This window comes from Artibeus jamaicensis, unplaced genomic scaffold (genome assembly GCF_021234435.1).
Source record: "Artibeus jamaicensis isolate MK-2021 breed Jamaican fruit bat unplaced genomic scaffold, CSHL_Jam_final contig_1015, whole genome shotgun sequence".
Lineage (NCBI taxonomy): Eukaryota > Metazoa > Chordata > Mammalia > Chiroptera > Phyllostomidae > Artibeus > Artibeus jamaicensis.
In genome coordinates this window covers 18,394,811-18,409,491 of record NW_026521194.1, presented here as the reverse complement: position 1 = coordinate 18,409,491, position 14,681 = coordinate 18,394,811, and the positions used below count along the sequence as shown (strand labels likewise).

At 45.3% G+C, this 14,681-nt stretch overlaps 1 protein-coding gene across 2 annotated transcripts in view; it reads left to right on the top strand.

The window, feature by feature from the left end:
* Nucleotides 1–14,333, top strand: part of PARD3B (par-3 family cell polarity regulator beta) — a 977,832-nt gene extending 963,499 nt beyond the window's left edge. For both annotated transcript variants that reach the window (XM_037166016.2, XM_037166014.2), the window contains one exon: nucleotides 9,747–14,333. In XM_037166016.2, the coding sequence (XP_037021911.2) occupies nucleotides 9,747–10,104 (358 nt within the window). In that variant the 3' untranslated portion in view covers nucleotides 10,105–14,333. The remainder of the gene's footprint in view (nucleotides 1–9,746) is intronic.
* The last annotated feature ends 348 nt before the right edge of the window (nucleotides 14,334–14,681 follow it).

The window sequence follows — 14,681 nt, the reverse complement described above, 5'->3', positions numbered from 1 at the left end:
TTCCGTGGCACATCAAAGCAGTACAGAGAGGCCCCACGTGCTTTCTCTTAGTATGTGGTGGAAGTGGGTCAACGGGCCCATTGCCTTGCTGCTGGATGTCAGGGAGATTGTTAGAACAGAAATCTCCAAAATACAGGCAAGCATGATTGTGGCAGAATCGATGATCAAAATCCAAACTAACCCCAAATGGAGCTCTGGTGCCAGACTGCACCTCCTGCAGTGTGCGCCCTCCAAGCGAGGACGAGACCAAGAAGCTCATGTCACTATTGAGAGAAGGGTGAGGAAAGTTCTTTCCACAGGAAACCTGCATGGCGATGAAATCAAGTCAGTGTTTGGAGGCGCTGATGTGAAAACCCCTCCTACCCAAAAGTGAACCTAGCTCTCATTTTCACACTGGTCCCTGGTCCATTGGTCTTTGAACTACCTTCTTAATTAAATACTGATACGAGCATGCTCATTTCTTAGAGCAGGAAGTAAGCCCAGAGGCTTATGAGATACATTAAATAAATTTGGGAGAAGAGATTATCTGGTGTTTTTAAAAAGGGGAAAAAAGATTGGGGGCAGGTCTGGTATTCAGGCACAAGCAAAAATACTTACCAGTTGTCAGGATTTAAATTGGAGGGGATCATCACATGCAAAAACAACATAAATGATCACAAACTGAACTCCCCTGTCCTTACAAATTGTGCCATGTGTTCATTTGAGAGTAAGTGCGATGTGCTCAAAATGGCTTCAGAGTTGGTGGCAACTGGCTTGACGGTTACACGGTTACAGACGTCAGCTGTCCTTCAGATTCGTGTGTGCCGGCTCCGGGTTATTCAACTGCTGTCTTGTGAAGCTGGCCCCCAGCTCTGCCAGCCTGTCTGTTAGCCCTGGTGTACTACCACTAGCCCGGTTGAAGAGGGACCTGAGTAAAGTAAGGCCATGGCTGTGAGGATGGACAGCCAAGAATATTTCGGAGAGCATTTTCTAGAACCCAGTGTCTGGCTGCAGTGGGGATAGCAGAGGGAATCTGGATTTCTGAAATGGCTCACTATAGATTATGTCATCCTCCGAAGGGACCCCTGGAGGAACAGCAGATCTGGGGAGAATTGTTTAATTCTGTACCTATAAGGAACCTCCACATGGAGCCATCCCCATAGGTAATTCATGCCAATCTCCTGCTCCAAATTCTACTGAATGAAAACCACACTCCTTAATCCTCCCCTCACTTGCTGCTAAGAGGCACATTGCAAGCAGGCGACAAGCAAGAGAGATCAGAGGCAGCATGGCCTAGCTTGGTGGTCATGTATGTGGCCTCCCGGTCAATCTGCCCAGACCTGAATCTGGGCCCTGCTACTTCCTGTGTGACCTAGACCAAGTTACTTAATCTTTTTGTCTTTCCATTTTCTCATCTGCAGACCAGGGATGATGATAGGACGTTGTGGTGCTGTTATGAGGAACAAACGCACTGATGTGGAGAAAATGCTCAGGATGGAACCTGGCCCGCTGTAGGCACTCAGGAAAGAGCCGCTGCGCCTGGCAGCCTTTGAATCTGCAATTCTAAATTCAGCTTTCAAAGTTTGCTCCTGAGCTCATCAAGTAGAGTGGTAGCACTCTTCCCAACACTTACAGCTCTGCTTCTGAATTTCAGAGTAGGAGAACTGCAGCGGCAGGTTTCACTCGGGTCTTAATGAAATCGTGGTATGAAAGCCCCCCCCCACACACACACACAGAGGTGAACATATGTAAGACCTGTTGACTGTGGTCTTTGCTTTAGTGAAGAAGGATTCTGATGATCTAATACCATAGGTAGGTGACATCAAAATCCTCCTCTTGCCCAGGGGTTACAAATTAATGGCAGAGGAATGGGGGCAGGAAAGGTGTGGCAGCCTATATACCTGAGTTCCTTTGAATAAGACACAGGAATACCTTATCCAAAAATGATATGCATGACTCTAAAAATAAATATAATCTAAATTGATTGGGGGAAAAAAAGCCCTCATGAACAGTGTTTTTCTCCTAGAATGTCCTGTTTCCAGGTAGTGTGACCTGGGGCAGAAAACTGAACAGTGTTTCTCCTAAGAGACAGGCAAAACTGTCTTTAGAATTCAGAACCCTACACTCTGGAACCTGTTGGCCCTCCAAGTCTGACCTTAAACTTGAACTGTTGTCTCTTGCATGACAATTCGATAAGATCTTCAGTGTTTAAATATTAAAATTCTACTACTGTTGAAAGAGAGAGAGAGAGAGGGAACTTCAGTGGCCTAACAAGTTATTGTGATTTCTTCCCTTGGTTACCATTCTCTTTAAATAAAATCTCTCCTGGGGTTAAAAAGACCATGGGGTAATTATATGCAGGTACCACTCAATGGATTTCATGACTTTTTTTGTGGCCACTCACAGCAGTTCTGGCTTTCAAAGATTTATTCTGTATACATGCTCTCATATTACCCTTTTTAGCTGTCCTCAACACCCACTTTAAAAACCTCGCTCCCCCACATAAATAAAATTATTCTAGCAGGACAGTTTTTAGGGAATACCTCCCACCGACTGATAGAATGAAACGCCCATCTTAAGGGCTCTTTTCCAGATAACCTCTGCTACCAGGTTATCTAGGGTCCAGTCCTCCTTGCACATGAAGTTTGTGAATAATTGAATTCTTGTGTGTGGTCATTGTTGCAAAACATGAAAGAAGGAATTAAATATGGGTGATCAAAATTCTGAAACAGCCTTAAACTGTCTCAGAAATGTCTTCTGAGCACTCAGTCGTGCTAATTCCTCTTTCATTTTCTTTGCAAACAATTCCTTGGTGTTAACAAAGGCCAAAGGCATCTGCCAATAAACCTCTTCCCACTTCCGTTCTTCGCAAAGAGCAGGAGTCCAATCTTCATAATGCTGTGGTAGACATGAGTAATGAAAGTGGGGTTTCTTTCTGAAATCATCTCTGTGACATAGGCCATCAAATGATTATGATATTTCATGATTCTGTGAAATCTGCAGAAATCACAGCTATGTCGTATCCAGTGCAGAGGGCTCTGCTAAGCCTGGCCAACTGCATTCATGCCTGGGTGAAGGGGGAAGGCCTGGTAACTGGAAATCTGACCTTGAAGGAATGTCCAAATACAGACTGCAAGCATCTCTGGCCACATAGCCTGGGGGGACTCAAGTGCCTACAAGTATATTCATCTGTGCTGATCATGTCTTTAGCTCCACCATATTTGTTGGAGAATCAGAGAAGGCGGCACCAGTATCAGTGCCACACTAAGTCATCAAGACGTGTGCACTCGACAGCAGTGTGGCTTGCTTGGCCAGCGTCAACTCTGCAGGCGGGAGCGAGGACCTCTCTGAGCCCCAGCAGTTCTACATCATGTTACTTCCTTTTATTTCAACCCCAGATTCCATCACAGTCCATTAGTCCCATAGAAAGAAACCCATGAAGGCTACCTTGGAAGTTAAATTGTGTTTGTTTTGTGTAGCTATTAGCATGCGTAGTATTTTCCAGAAATTACGAGAAGCAAGGTTCTGTCCTTCGACTGAGGAATGTGGTGGGAGATAGTCCTCAAAAACGGTCCTGCTAAAATAGTTTTCTTTATGAGGGGAAGCTTTCTCTTAGGGCTTTCACACTTTTCACTGCATATTTTATTTTTACCCCTCCTCAATTCTGGCTCCAACTTAGTTGTTTTTCCCGTTATTCACCTTCACCTCTCCTTCCTCCTAAAGGCAGCTCACTGCATGAATGAAGCCGGGGTCCTTAAACTTGGGCTTGATGTGCACAGATGAATCATGATCAGCTATTTATTGCAAAGATTTGTCACTGATCCTTGAAGAGAAAGGGTTGAAAGTCATTTCTTTTAATACCTTATAGCAAATTCAAGTTTTTCCCTTCACGATGTTGCCCCTGCTCACTTGAATCTCCTTGTGAATTTTGTTTTTTTCATTTTTTGTTTTTTTTGGGGGGAAGGAAGGACATTAAGTTACCACAGGAGGCAGAGAAGTTTAAATAATCTGAGCCCCTGACTCTCTTGTGCATGTGTGGTCTGTGTGAAAGTCATCCACCTTGCGTATTTGGTGGAGCAAAAGTTGGGAAGCTCTGTGACAGAAGGGAAGTGGGCACCTCCTTTACCTCTGATCAGCATTTATCAATCCTCAAGCTCAGGCTCTTGAAACTGTGGTGATTGTACCTGGTTTTCACCTTTGACATTGTCTCCCTAAGGCCTTCTGTTCGAGACCATGTGTACTGTATTTATAAAGGCATATGTCGAGATGTCCCTAGATGGTTATGTTGTGACAGACACAAAGAAAATTTCTTCCCTGGACCATAATGGAAACAGTCCTTAAATGATTCTTGAGTAAATACACTTAACCTGCGCCACTTAGCCATGATAACCTCACTGGGAAGTCAAGGCAATTCAATTCAAATCCAGGCTGTATTAAGCACCTACTGGGTTTGACACACTAAGTAAGACAACAGAGGTAAGACTGTGTACTTTCGTTCCTGGCAAACAAGACATATACCAGATCTATCCAGAAGGTATCCAGCCATGTAATCTGAAAAATGGAGATATTTCTTGAAGAAGATACAACAAACATTGTACATAGGACAATGACACCTTAGTTCCCTTCAAAGTAGGCACCTTGGGACCTCACACAGTTCTCCCAGTCACCATCAGCTGCTCCATTGTATTTTTCTGAATCTTATTGACAGTCTGAAATCTCTTTCCTTTCAAGGGAGATTTTAGCTTGAGAAAAGCCAGAAGTCACAGGGTGCCAAATTTGGGCTGTAGGAGGGGCTGAGTCGCCTGGGTGATTTGATGTTTCACCAAACAGCTCTGCACGAGACGTGATACATGAGTGGGTATGTTGCCATGATGAAACTGCCAGTCACAAGTTGCCCATAGCTGTGAGGCCTTCTGAACCATCCGAATAGTTTCCATGGAGGAATGTTCAAGCTAATGTAAAATATGATGCAGACTCATTGCTCTACTTGCTCAGTCATTTTGAATGTGATGGCCACACAGTATACTGTTCACTCTGTGGCATCTACCACCCCCACTGACTAGTACAGTGAAGTTGTCACTGTTCACAAATGCACATTCCAATCCACTCTCCTTGGCTGCCAGATTACATCAATGTTGTGCAAACCATTCTCATTATGTTAACAATGGCTGGACTTTTTCTGGACAGGCCTCTTATAATAATCTGTGCCCTCATAGTGTTTACAGTCAGTGTGTGTTGGATTGGACTCAATCCAACCCTTTTTTTGGCTCATACCCCCTTCTCCATCCCTCCTTTTATAAAAATTAGAGAGTAGTCTTACCTCAGCCATTGTCATCTCTGAATCTGGATGAGAGTCCGCTTTCTCCTTTTATCCCTCTAACTGCGAACCAACTTCTACCCCTACATCTGACCCTCCAGGGTTATTGGGTCTGTTTGTGGGCTTTCTCTTTACTTTAAATTTCTTTGAATGAATTCAATATACATTTATGTAGCACCTGTGAGGTGCAAAGCTCCGTGCTAAGCTTTGAGGGAGGTCACTAGGTATTTGAGGCTCAACTCCTTCCTTCAGGATACTCGTACTCCGAGTAGTAGATAAACTAGCCACCAGGCAGGGTGAAAGACAGGTGGAGTGAGAATGACTGAGTGTAGTGAGTGCAGGAGAAAGATTTTCTGTGCAGTTGAGGGGGGAGGGGAGGGGAAATGCAGGGACAGATGGGACGGTTCAAAATCGCTTATTCCCCTTCATCTATCCCAGTAAGTATAGTGAGCGTAGCCCCCTCATTCCAGATAAAGGTTTTGCAGCGACCCATTTGATCCAGTACTGAGCCTTTTCCCCATATAGGATTGTCTTAGCCAGTGTAAGCGCGTGCCTCCCATCCTTCCACAGAGTGAAGACTGTAGGTACCAAGGGGCTGGCTGGCTGACCCACTTAGCCTCTGATTTTCAGCTCCTTTTTCTGTTTAATGAAAAATAGTGACAGACTGAAATTGCAAAAAGAGGAAAACCTCATATAAAGAAAGTGATTCTTATTGTTTCTTCACACATCAGTGTCATATAGCTTTCTCATGTTTAGGCCTAAAGGTTAACATTCATTATTTCATGCACCTATGAGATTGGAAACTGTGTGTCTGAGATAGTTTCTATGAGTTTTCCAAGCAAAATCTAAATCCTTTTGGCTTCAAAAAGGAGCCTTCTCAAAACTACAATAAAAAATAAACAGTGAAAAAATAAGTGACATTTTAAAAATATAGATATTTTATGACAGCTTCCTCAAGGAGTTATATTATAAAGAAAGCAAATAAAGGCTTGTTTCTCTTTCCTTAAGTAAATACAGTTTCTGGGTGAGATTTTCAATGGGAAGTTGTTTTTAAGAAAAACAATAACATACACAAATGAAAATCATGAGGTCACATGAGAAATGAGGGGTCTTGAAGTTCTGATACACCTTCTGGTTGGACCCTTGTTTGCAACAGAATCTCCAGAGGAAGCTGCCTGGGCTTCTCGGGGTTGGATCCAGACACGCAGCATCAGTCACCATGATAAGCATTTCCTGGGCCCCAGAGTAGACTGGTTTCCATGCATCCCTGCCAATAGGAGATTTCACCCAAATAAAGAAACTCTGATTAGGGAAACTCAGGATTAACAAAGCTAAAGTTTCAGCTCCCTGTTTTTCCGTTTTCCTATCAAGTTCTGTAGTTAATGAGGAAGGTTTTTTTTTTTCCGTTTAAAACTCATTCTTTTAAAGTGTGTGTGTGTGTGTGTGTGTGTGTGTGTGTGTGTGTGTGTGTGTGTGTGCAGTATTCAAAAGCACTTAGATGTTCTGGGAAAAGTCTGTAGAAAATGCTTAATTTTAAGCAAAGTTATAAACAACAGTAACTCCCCCTCCCCAATCAAAGAAAGAAAAATTCTTCTAGCGCTCTTTGAACCTTAAACAGTGTTTTTATAGGCCAGCTCATTGTTTTTCTTCTCCCTGAAATATTAAAAACCATAACTGTTTTGATGAGTTCTACAGAGTGAGACAATTTCCATGATTTCATTGCTTGACAAAGAACAGCTACCTTACTTGGTTCTGCCCCATGTGAGCAAGCTCCCAGGCGTGAAATCTCCCCTCTGAGGAAGCAACACGGGGCCACAAAACTGCCCTGAGTTCAGCCCCATCTGCCCAGGGGCGCCCTCCGGGCCCTCGCCCTGAGAGGTGGAGGAGCCGCAGGAGCAAGATGTGGGGGGGCGAGGTGTGGGAGACGAGATGGTGACCCTCCCCACGTGCGCCGTCCTAGGGGCTCTTAGGGCGGCTTCTGCCCCATCACCACTTGATCTGGGTTTTCTCTCAAAAAAAAAAAAAAAAAAAAAGAAGGCGTGCCTGTCTTTTATAACGTTCTGTTTTAAAAGAGAGAAACCTCCAGGGAGCGTACAGGACCCTCGAAGTCCAAGGCCTGGAATTCCTCCTTTCTCTCTTTCCATTTTAAACAGGAAACATCCAGGCTAAGAGGGTCCGGAGGGAGCCCTGGCTGTGTGTTCATTTTAAAGCAGATAATGTTTGTGTGTTGCAAATGTCAGTGATTTATCCCAAGGGCTTAAAATGAGAGCAGAAAAACCACATGTTTCACTTCACGCAGAGAAATATCTCCAGTAGATTTTGAGAGAAAGCACAGGTTAAGGATTTTTTTTCTCCTTAAGCATTTCAGAAATCTCCAACATGAACCAAAGGAAATAGAATCGAGCGCGGGGGAGGCAAGGGGGCTGCAAATATTTTATGGTTAAAAAATATATAATGAATGCTGGAAGTTTCCTAAATCAAAAATAAAATTCGAAGGGGAAGGGAAGATGAAATTCTGATCCTTAATTTCCCCCGGCTAGAGTGACAGATCACGCGTTTGTGCTCGATTTATCATGGGCAATTTAAAATAGAGCAAAGCACACTGCACTGAATAATAGCAGTTGAGGCTATAATAACTTGTACGTAAACAATTTAATTTTTTTATCTGAAAACTCTCACTGACTAAATTACCCCAAGCTCGAGGACCTATCTTTCATTATTACACATAGCCAAATTGAGACATAAAGAAGTAGAGAGAGAATTCTATTGTTCATCTTTATAAATGGGCTCACAGGCTGCTTTTCACATGCTCTGAGCTTGGAGCCTGTCAAACCTTCATCGATTTGGGGAACTTACAGAGCTGTTTTAACATCAAACTCTGCAGATTACAGGGTGATTCTGACCCTCATTGGCGGTGTCTGATTAACCACAGACACTCTGCCCTTACAGCCTTGTCATTTCTTTCAAGTGTCCTCCCAGTGTGTATCCCGACTTTGGAGAGCTTTGTACTAATTATGATTGCTGTTGTTTTCCTTTAAGAAAATAATAAAAGGAGGGGAGGAGTAAAAAGTGGGAAGGATCTGGAGGCGGTGGTGCACAGAAGGTTTATGGGATTTTAAGAGCTGCAAATAGAACGCATCTGTTGAACTCCAGGCGAGGTAAGATGCAGTGATCTGTACGTGGTTTAGAGACCTATTGCTTCTGTTATGGCAAATGGATCGGAAGAGGCTTGTTGTCTTAGCAGAAGGATCTAGACAGGGTCGCTCTCTGTTCATGTTTTTTCTTGCCCGGACCTTTCTGTGTGCCTGCTGGTCACACTGTGTAACGTGCAGCTGCTTTGGCTTTTCCCATTCTGCTCCTGGCCTGGGCATGCCTCTGGAAATTGCAGGGGGATTGCTTTATATCGAAGTTCTGGGTGAACGACTCCCAGCTCTGGGTTAGACTTTTCCTAGGAACCGTAGAGAGGGGAGGGCACACTAATCCACACAGGGATGTGACAAAAGACAAAGGAGTTAGTTAGACAAAGACTGTGACCGTGGAAAGAGCACCCACAGACCTCAGCAAGAAGGGAGTGTAATCCATGGGAACTTGAGGCTCTGAATAATCTGTACATTTCTACTTTTCTATGCTGGACCAACTTCAGAGAGGTAGAGAGGGGAAGGGGCAGAATGATCACGGCCTTGGGAGACTCAGATTCTGCCTTGTTGAGGAAACTAGTTTGGCCACTCTAATCAAGGCCAGGGTAAGCGGGCATGCACAGTTCGGCAGCATATTTCTCCCTCATGTACCATCTGAGTGTGAGCAGTCCTGGCTGATAGGGTGGCACTGTGGCGTCAAGGACTCTTGCCTTCTGCTGCTCTGCCTTCCTCGGCATGTGACTTTTCCCCTGCGGTCTAAAGTGGCCACTCCAATGGCCAACAGGAAGGAGAAGAGGGAAGAAGATTCCCTCTCTTCTTTTTTTAAAATTCTGTTTTCATGTTTCCTTTTTTTTTTTAGCATTTTATTTATTTATTTTTAGAAAGAGGGAAAGGGAAGGAGAAAGAATGGGAGAGAAACATCAATGTGTGGTTGCCTTTCACGTGGCCCCTACTGGGAACTGGCCTGCAACCCAGGCATGTGCCCTGACTGGGAATGGAACCAACGACCCTTTGCTTCACAGGCCCATGGTCAATCCACTGAGCTACACCAGCCAGGGCCCTGCTCTTCTTTTTAAGGGCACCTGTCACTTCTGCTCATGTCCCCCTGGCCGCACTGACCTGTTCCCTGAATACTGGGAAAAGTGCTGGAACCTCTGGGTGGTGGCATTTGGACGGCTGCTGCACAGGCATGCACAGAGCTTCTGTTCAAGCTGTTCTTCATTGTTGCTTAGCTCGACAGAAGGCAGGAATGTGGTCTTCAGCTGTGCAGCCACTAAGTGGCTACTGATACGTGTCTGTTCTTCTCTTTCCAGGGGAGGACCAGCCGATCCTGTGGACTATCTGACAGCAGTGCCTCGAGGGCTCTACAAGGAGCAGGAGCTTCCATACTACCCAGGGGCTCACCCTGCGCACCCTCCCAAAGGGGGCTATCCCCGCCCCGCAGATCTGAGGGCCACGGATCTCCGGTATCCCCAGTACTACCCACCCCCACCAGCCCCCCAGTACAAAGGACCCTTCCGACAAGACGTTCCACCTTCGCCCCCTCAGCACCACCGAGTGCCAGGCTACCAGGAAATGGGCAGACCAGGGCCCCGAGGGGGCAGCCCAGACCAGTACCCCTACCGGACCCCAGATCCCCGGCAGAAGAACCCCATGACCGCAGCTGTGTAGCTGGACACCACCAAGCTCGATGCAGCCCAGGAAGGAGGACATCTGACATCACCCTTCCTTATGGCCTTCTTCCTGTTAAGACTCTCATTGGTACAGATTAGGTTGGGTTTTTTTTTTTTCTGAGTTTGTAACACCTGACTGCTAATTAGAGGGAAAAGGAAGGGACAGGAGTTTGGAGGGGAAACATCAGGAGAAAGAGAATGGATGGGGCCATAAAAAGAACACTGCCTGATATTTGAAGTACTTTTAAAATGGTTAAATTCACTGGGAGTGGCATTTGATCAGGCAAATAACAGAGGAGATGTACCACGTGGCATCTCCCGGGCCAGAGAAGCTGCTCATGCACGGCCCACAGAATGGGCAGCGTGGAGGCAGCTCTGCCCTGGATCGTCATCCATTCAGAAGCTGACCTCCACCCACCCTATTGTTGAGTCTGAGGAGTGGCTGCAAATGTGGGCATCTTAAGTGAGTGATGTTTTCAATGAGAAGAAAAACAGCAAGCACAACTTTCAATCTCCTTGAAATGTTTTCTACCCAGAGGAAGACTGCAGTTGTTGATTTGTAGAATTTCTCAGGTTCCTTGTACCATTCATTTGGTATAAGTGTTTCACGTTTCCTCACTTTTTATAGAAAAGTAAGATGCAAATGCAGTATTAGCACCCTGGAAGAACATGCAGAGCTAGTCAGAACTTCCAGAAGGAATATATTCCAAGGACCAGGGTGATCAGGTTAAGAGGGCTGAACACCCACCCCCCCAACACCTTCCTCCCTCCCATGCCCCAGGCACCATCCCATGGGGACAGGTGGTCTCAGTCCTCCCCACATCTCCTGCCCATGATCGTGATAGCCCAGGCCTCTCTGCTCTCAGCCTCCCACTTCAGGGCTACAGGACTAAAATGTACTTGAGAGAAAGAGGCCCCACTGACCAGGGCACACAGGCTGCAATGCCCTGGAGGTGCCAATTTCAGACTCAGTGCCAAACAGTGCCATCTGTACCCCAGGGACAGGGAGGGGCTGACTGTGACCTTTAGAGACTGATTACCAGCAGGTAGTACATGGCAATGACTGACGTGTGTGTGTGTGTGAGGTATGTGATTACCAGTAATGAGAATGAAAGATAAAAATGCTTTCTGAAAAGTTTGATGAGTAAGGAAATAATAAAGGAAAAAAGAAATCAGAAGGGACGGCAAGGGGGAAGACACAGAAAACTAGATCGTTCTGTACCTGCTGTATTTGATTAACAAAATCAGGGAGAGTGCAAGGCCAGGATGTCCAACTAGGGAGTGAAGGTGTATGGTTTTGAAAAGCTGAAACCCCACCCTTCAAACCCATCACAATTTCTTTTGAGCTTTGCAGCTATTTTTTTTTATTCCAAAAGAATAGCTAAAACTTAGACCCTGACCCAAATGAGAATGCAGACAAAAGACTGGAGAACAGTAGGAACTGGGGACAGCAGGTTGAATTTTTCAGTGACTCTTAACATACTTTAAGCCTTTTCACCTTCCTTCTTTATCCCCCCTCCAAATATTGAGTTCAATTTAGAGGTACTTTGGCCAATATTAGAATATCTCTAACTGATAGGATTTAATAAATCATAGTACAATTAAATATATAGAGATCCATCTAGCCCAGTTTAGTCTCATTTTTCTTAATTTAAAATACAGTTCTGTTACCAAGAATGATGCAGCTGCCGGTTTGAGACTTAAATAGTGTTATTTCCTGGACTTGAAGAGGTGTCATTTTCTAAACTACAACTTACTGGTGGCCCTCTTGAAAATAGACTGTCAAGTTGGCTTTGCCCTCTGTCATCTCTCTCAAGCCAGGCACCTTCAGGTTGTTTACAATTTGTGCAAAGAGGCCGAGGACCCTCAGCCCTGCTCACCTAGAGGCGAAGTACAGATGAGCTGCAGGGTTTCCTGGCCAACATGCCGAAAGCTGCCTTCCCCTCCATCAAAATAAGAAAAGAAGAAAGTGGTCATGTGGGGACATCTAACATGTTTGGAAGCATTGGAAGCCAGCTCTTCATGGTGGCCCAGAGTTTAACCAAATGTCTTGGACATAATCCAGCCAGAAGGCTGCTTCTGATTAAGACCAAGGCTCACTGGGGAGTGGCCTTTGTAGGAAAAATGCCCCTATTTTCACCACGTTGCCACCTGGTGAGCACAGTACCTCCTGCAGGCAGGCTCAGGGTAGGTTGCTCCAAGTGTGGTTTCATGGCGCATGCACAGCACAGCAGCTGCTAATTCAGAGGGGCAGCCAGTGACGAGAAGGGACTGTTACAGAGGACCACAAAACAATTATAGCAGTTTTCTCTTTTGCTTGAAGTACCACACATGCCCCATTGACCTTGCCCAAAAGAACCCACCGTTATGTGGATGACAGATTCCATCATGGCAAGCAGCAATTAAGAACAGCTTGAATGTACGCATTATAAATGCCTTCATGCCAATGCTCCAGTGGTCACCACCCAGAAGTTGCAGAACTCTTTCCAGAATTTAAGAGAACAGGTTGTTTAGAGTATTCAGAAGACCAGGCTATAATCAGTAGGTATCCAGTAGCAGGAAATAGTTGCAGGTTTATTTATGGCCTTGGAAAAACTCCATCAGGTATCTCTGTGTAGCTCAGAACCCTCCCAGGAGCAGGTGCGCAGGGAGCTGAAATCCACTGACATACACCACCTGGCTCCTGACATGACCACCAGGTCATCTAAGCCTTGCAATGACATTTTGGCCTAAGTCACTAGATATTTTAAAGGCTTCCATTTGGGTCCCTCCTTACAGGAGTAGAGAGGTGAAAGGGAGAACACCACTGCAAACTTTTCATTGAAGAAGAACTTATTCCTCTGCAAGGGAGGGAAACACAATAGCTCATTAGCCAGTTGCGTCCCTGGGCTGTGGCAGTATCCCTCTCTGCATGGCATTTGCCCTTCCACTACATCGGATCCGTGGATGAAAGACAAGCTCCAAGACAAGAGCATTCACTTAAATCACAATTGAGTAACAAAAATTGAAGAAACATCATTATTCTTAGATTTTGTTTTTTTAGGTCTGCATACATTCACCCCCCCTAAGACAGCCCGGATCTTGTCATTGAGAGCTTGGTAAGACCCACAGACCCCCCACCCCCGCCCCGGTCACTTGGAGGAGCTAACTGTGCTACTGCCTGGTAGAGGAGATTTGAGGCTTCATTGTAGCCTTATTTTTGTCACCAATTAAATAAAATTAAAACATGACTCATCGTCCCCCCCCAAAGATTCGTGATCTTCTCTCATTTAAACTGTTTTCTGAGGGAACTCTACCTGGTGGCTTGTGGAGTTGCCATGAGTGGGTGTGCACAGAGATGGAGCCTTTAAGGGTGTTTATTCTCCTAACTTGTAACAACCACATTCATTCTCTTTGGAGAAATATCTTAGCACTTCAGGGGGGGAGAGAGAGATCTGGAGAGTGTGGTGTGGAGAGGAATGTGTGTCTGTAAAATCCCCATCGGCATTAAACTCTGAAATCCACAATGATGGACCTTCAAACTGGTGCTAAATCAGGTAGGCACCCTACTGCTTTCGGAGCCCATGAGCAGCAAAAAGTCCCGACTGAGTACAGTGAGGCAGGCGGGGGTTGGGCTCAGAAGCCGCCAGCAGCAGCACTTCTCTGCACTCCCATTCACACTGACTTAGGCAGGGATGGTGCTGCAATGAGAGCGGGAAGAGGGTTCTTCATCGGCTACCCTGACAAAGTCCCTGTCTGAGAAAAAGGAGAGTAAAAGTTAGGTATCTAAAACAAGCTTAGAATGTCACACGCAGCGACGACTTGTGAGTGAAACCCTTTCTCCCTCCTGTCCTTAAATAGTCATAGAATTGCACAGCCTGACTGGGCTTAACTACCAAGCGGAGTAGAGAGCGCACTCACCCCAGACCCGTTCTGACTCGGCCCTGGAGCGGGCTCTGCTCCATCCATGCTGACTGCAGTGCTGTTTACTACTGGAACATAGAAACAAAACCTGCTGTTGATACAGTCACTTTTTCTAGTGTTTTCCTGTGCTTCTGTGATACCAAGTCTGTTCCTAAGTCCTGAATATAAATTATGTGAATCACATTTTGGCATATGGGGGTAGAGAATAAATTCTTTACAGACTTTTTAAGATGATTCCATTTGTACTACAGAAAACATTTTGGATGTTGTTATATATGAATATACAAAATTTTCTTGTTTTATTTTGCATTAAAATAAAGCTTTATTCAGTCAATAAGATGTCGGAGTCTCGATTTGCACCCACCGCCAGTGGTGAATGAATGGGTTGGTGTGGTCCTGCTAACCCTTGAATAACAATGGCATGAGACAGAGGACACAGGGAAAAGGGATCTGTCCCATGCTGGGCTTCCTGAGAAACAGACTTGAAATGAAGACAAGCAAGTAGGGTGTTTATTTAGAGGTGCCCTTGGGTTCAGTACCTGAAGCAGGTGGGGGCAGGAGGTGGGATGGGGTAGAGGCAGAAGCTGGGCTGCAATCACTCTCAACTTAGTCCTCATCCATCGCTCCAGGGGAATTTGAAGCCACAGTGGTCCTGCAGAAGTGTCCCAAGTT